Source organism: Mytilus trossulus, chromosome 12 (genome assembly GCF_036588685.1).
Source record: "Mytilus trossulus isolate FHL-02 chromosome 12, PNRI_Mtr1.1.1.hap1, whole genome shotgun sequence".
Lineage (NCBI taxonomy): Eukaryota > Metazoa > Mollusca > Bivalvia > Mytilida > Mytilidae > Mytilus > Mytilus trossulus.
The window spans coordinates 29,078,670-29,083,811 of record NC_086384.1 but is presented as its reverse complement, the minus strand read 5'-3'; the positions used below and the strand labels follow the sequence as shown (position 1 = coordinate 29,083,811).

Below are 5,142 nucleotides of genomic sequence, written 5' to 3'. Positions count from 1 at the left end.
TTAGTATTACCTCTGACTACCGTTGCGTTTTCTCCAATAAGCATTTATATCTTGTAAACTATAAAAAGAAAGAGTGGTGTGTTTGCCAATGACATAACTCTCCACAAAAAAGATCAAATGACACAGAAATTAACAACCAAATCTCACCATACGACTTTCAACAATGAGCACGTTACAATGCGGCTCAACATGTCGGTGAAGTACGAAGCAGGGTTTATATTCATATTGCATTAACATGAACAGCAAACCAAGCTTGACATACTAGATTCAAACATGATTGCTGTTATATTTTGTTTCCGCATTTATTATAAATTGTCTCATGTCATATACCCAATGTACCCTTTTTACCAATTCGAGAAGGAAAAGAATATTGTGTTTCTTTCTTTGAACGCAATGTATTCTAAAATTAAACTATTAGATATTATACTATTATAGTTTATACAGTATCTAAAGATATCATAACATTGTTGTGATGACTGAAAATGAAAAAGAAATTTTGTCTTTCGAACTACACGAGGAAGACGGAACTAATCAACTATGCAATGGCGAGGAATTGTCGTCAAGTCTAGAACACGGAAATAAGAATGTCGATAGTGGATGGGCTTGGGTTGTTTTAGCAGGTAAGATAAATAAAATTATTCTTGAAATGGATAAAATAATTGAATAAAAAAAGTTGTACTTGAAAAACTATCGAAATAGTTGGAAAATTGATCTCAAGCTGAATTATTATGGATTACCCTAGTAACCAGACATCCATCGTTTGTCTGATTTTTTAACCAATTGCTATCAAAATTTCATGAGAAAACAATTATTTCTTACCGGAAATGAAAAATATAGTTGTTTTTTGTTGAAAATACGAAACAAAAAGATCATTGATTTAAAAACAATAGATTTTATTTATATTTGAGTTGCAAAATGTTTGGACCGCAATAGAATAATCATACTTGATACAAAATGTATGTGATTTTAATATTGATTTTTTTTAACATTTTAATAAAAAAGAAAAAGAAAAAGAAAGACACATGCATGCACTAATAAAGTACTTAATTTCAATTCAAGGTGCCACTGTACAGTTCTGTATAATGGGTTCTGTGACAAAAGGTATGGGTGTATTCTTCAATGGATTTATAGATCATTTTGAATCCTCGTCTGCTGTGACGTCAATTATACCAGGTGTATTTCATGCCACTTATAGTTTTTTCTGTAAGTATTTGTTACTTCAAACCGTTTTAGCTGCAAACAACTGTTTTTACTTATGCTTATATATTTACGAGCTTTTGATTTACTATTTTAATGTTTAATTCTGTGAATTCATTATAATTCGTGAAGTATTTTTTTTCGTGGATTTCTTAGTTACAGGAGAACCACGATTTATAAGTTTCAACTAAATACAAACTTACTACAGGCGTTTACTGTAAAGAATTGTTGAAAAGCACGTATTCAAGAGTTGGCGAAATTACATGTTTAACCGCTAAGCTTTTTTGCTACTAGACACGAGCTTCTGTCCTTTGTTAGTCTTGTATATTTTTTAATTTAAGTTTATCTGGCGTTTAGTATGACGTCCATTTTTACTGAACTAGTATACATTTTTAGGGGCCACCGGAAGGACCACCTCCGGGTGCGGGTTTTTTCTCGCTACGTTGAGAACCCATTGATGTCCTTTGTTGTCTGCTCTTTGATCGGATTGTTCTCTCTCTGACATATTCCTCATTTCCATTTTCCATTTTATTTTATAAGGTCTTTAATTTCATAGCCAGACAAATGTGACTATATTGACTTCAAACATATACTTTGCTATCTGCTTCTCTATTGGTTATAATAAAAATAATAAAGGATACACATGGTGTAGTTTAACAATTTTGAGCATGTTACAATATAATTAGAGTAAAGCATCGACCGTTAATATTTTTTTTTTATTTGAAAAAAAACCAAATTAATGACCATGAAATCGTCTCTTTTAAGCCTTCACATACTGCAGATGTCTTGTTTTTTTTTTATTATAGGGTTGCTGTTTTATGGAGGTTAGCCCCAGATAATTAATTGGTTCAGATGCAAACTACACAAATTGCTTGACAATCAAAAAAGCACAAAACATAGAAGTTTAAAGCGTTTGAATAAAGGCAATAGTAGTATACCGCTGTTCGAAATTCATAAATCGATTGAGAAAAAACAAATCCGGGTTACAAACTAAAACTGAGGAAACATCAAATATGAGAGGAGAACTACGACACAACAGAAACACAATATTGAATTTACACACACATAAACGAACCATAATATAACGATGGCCATTTTCTGACTTGGTACAGATCATATTAAGAAAGAAATGGTAGGTTGAACCTGGTTTTGCGGCTATCCAAATCTCCAGCATTTATGGCAATGTTTAATATAACATCAAAATGACTACATTGCATGACAGGACTTCAATACAAATAAATGGGAGACATATAGGACAGAGAAACACACACATAATAGCTACCAAAAGGTACCAGGTTTATAATATAATACGTTTGACGCGCATTAAAACCATATAAACGTATTAAAAAGTATTTATAAAGTGTAATATAAATTTTGTAGCTCTACCGTTTTTAACCATTGGTTTGCGATTTTTCTCAACACGCCAGCTTGTGGTGACGGCAGGTATCTTATCAGGGACGTCTTTTATCATTGCAAGCCTAGCCAATTCAGTTAAGGTACTGATCTTCACATATGGAGTTATATTAGGTAAGACATGTATGACATCAAATTTCCCTTTAGTTGCTAATCTTTTTGAAAGAAACTCATCAAAACTACAAGGTTTACGACCTTTTACGCCAAACACGTGGTTAATCTACACGAGACTCCCCAGTTTACCTCGAATATGAAAAAGTTATACGCGTGTCATAATTTGTATTATGTGTAGAAAATACATATTTGAAACTTGATATTCTAGAATAAACGATCATAGATTTACGAAATTCACCAAATTTGCATAAAATATGTGAGGATATTTGTTTTCTTATGAATTTATCAGTACTGAAAAGCAGTATGAAAATTAATTAAGTTTTCTTTCTTTCTTCAGGAATTTCATTTGCTCTATTACATGGACCAGTTTCATATTTGATTGGAGTATATTTTGTTAATAGGAGAAATTTAGCACAATCAATATGTGGATCAGGATTTGGATTAGGAGGGCTGATTTTTCCACCTATTTATACATATCTTATAGAAATATATGGACTTAGAGGTGGCTTATTACTAACAGGGGGAGTTCAATTAAATATTGTTGCATTTGCTTTACTTCTGAGACCACTATCTAGTGATGTCTTCAAAGAAAGGAAAACAAAAACTGAAAAACAAGAAAATAATGAAAATACGACAGCTTCTAAATCTACACCAGAAACTCCAGTTTCTCCAGAAGAACTACAGAATTTTTTGAACAAAAAGCAGAATATTGAAGGGAACTATGATTGTAAGGAGAGTATAGTTTGTTCTAGAACAAGACAGTCTGTTCTAAGCAGGCTATTACAATGGTTGACCGTCATAGTGGATTACACCCTATTCAAGCATTGGTTCATGCGTGTTTATATTGGAGTCTTTTGTGTTGGGTGTATAGGAGTAATATATAATGTTATTTATATAGCACCATTTGCAAAAGATAATGATATTAGTGTGAGCGATGTTGCAATTCTCGTCTCTATAGTAAACACGTGTGACTTTATCGGACGTATTATGAATGGTGTTATAACCAGTTTCATTACAGCAATAAGTATGGCATTAGCTCCTTTATACACAAAATATTGGCACTTTGTAGTTTATGGAGTAATTAGTGGACTTAATGCAGGTTGTCTTCTTGCGTTGACTCCAGCAATTATTGGAGATTTTCTAGGAATGGAAAATTTTAGGTCAGCAATGGGGATACTTATGTTCGGCGAAGGTATAACAACCGGTCTAGCAGCTCCATTTATAGGTAAGACTATACATTAAACTTGTGTTAATTCGCTAAAATAAAAGTCGAGGTGTTGACTCCAATGACAATATAAACTTAGTTGCGTAGTTTTTTGAAAATCCAGATATGGCACGCAAATTGTTTTTTTGTTTCAATTGTTTCGTAATTAGTTATCTGATTCTCTAATCACCATTAAGGACAGTCATTGTAAACTCTGCATACATATAATGTATTTTCATATGTGTGCATGTGTACTTGTGTGAGGTACTAACGATACAAGGATTAAGACCCGCATGAGGAAAGCATTTTATCATCATATTTTGTTTTTACAGGTTATCTAAGGGATATAACTGGAAGTTACGTAGCTTCGCTGTATTTCATGTCAGCATGCAGCTTGCTTTCTGCGATAATTTTTATTGGAGGTCTTTTGGGGAAACGTCCCTGGACGTTAAGAAACAAACAACCAAATGTTCTTGGGAAACGAACATCACTGTGAAAAGTATATAGATGACAGAAACATTTTTAATGGAGTATACAACAAGCCAACAAAAATATGGAGGACAGCATCTTTTTTTAACAGAAGAAACCCGTTTATGTAATATTTCAAGCTCTTAATCGCCTCGACTCTGCGGTATTTGGTAAATTGCTATATTCTGGAAAGCCTTATAGCAATTTGCAAGATTAAGAAAAACAACAAAAGCACTGTATCTTTTATTATTGATATTTTCATTGTAATACAATGTCACTAGTATTAGTGTTATTGTTTGTTTAAACATAACAGAATAAATAGATATAATGTAAATTAGTCAACACCAACCAAAGACGTGAACATATACAGGTCAGTATACAACCTTTATAAATAAAAAAAAACTCTTACTGTTTACTAAGCTTAAAACGATCGAATTAACAAAATGTGAAACCACTCTTGCTGTTTTTATAATTGGGCGTTTTACTTGTCTTCATATATCTAGATACATGAAAAACTAGTTAAACTACAACTCATTACTTTAACCTAACAGTTTTTCCTCGGAAAAAGCCTGTACCAAGTCTGGAAAATGTATAATAGGTTAAAAATTATAGGTCAAAGTACGGTATTTAATACAGAACCTTGGCTAGCCGAGCACCAAGCTATAAAGCCCCCAAAATGACTAGTTTAAATCAATTCAAACAAAGGGTGTAATCTATATAAAAATGCAATATGGTTGTAATGCGAC

The 5,142-nt window shown here is 32.4% G+C and overlaps 1 protein-coding gene across 1 annotated transcript; it reads left to right on the top strand.

Annotated features, from left to right (window-relative positions):
• The first annotated feature begins 336 nt into the window (after positions 1-336).
• On the top strand, positions 337-4,553 carry LOC134692343 (monocarboxylate transporter 13-like). The gene is made up of 5 exons (XM_063552797.1): positions 337-620; positions 1,060-1,203; positions 2,578-2,724; positions 3,062-3,949; positions 4,261-4,553. The coding sequence occupies exons 1-5, from the start codon at positions 473-475 to the stop codon at positions 4,422-4,424; spliced, it is 1,491 nt and encodes a 496-aa protein (XP_063408867.1). The 5' UTR covers positions 337-472; the 3' UTR covers positions 4,425-4,553.
• Positions 4,554-5,142: the final 589 nt, after the last annotated feature.

Bases quoted from the DNA above. Each gene is read 5' to 3' on its own strand.
- LOC134692343 (XM_063552797.1), top strand. From the start codon at position 473: ATGACTGAAAATGAAAAAGAAATTTTGTCTTTCGAACTACACGAGGAA. The intron at 621-1,059 runs GTAAGATAAATA...TTTCAATTCAAG, and splicing joins GGCTTGGGTTGTTTTAGCAG to GTGCCACTGTACAGTTCTGT. The intron at 3,950-4,260 runs GTAAGACTATAC...TTGTTTTTACAG, and splicing joins TCTAGCAGCTCCATTTATAG to GTTATCTAAGGGATATAACT.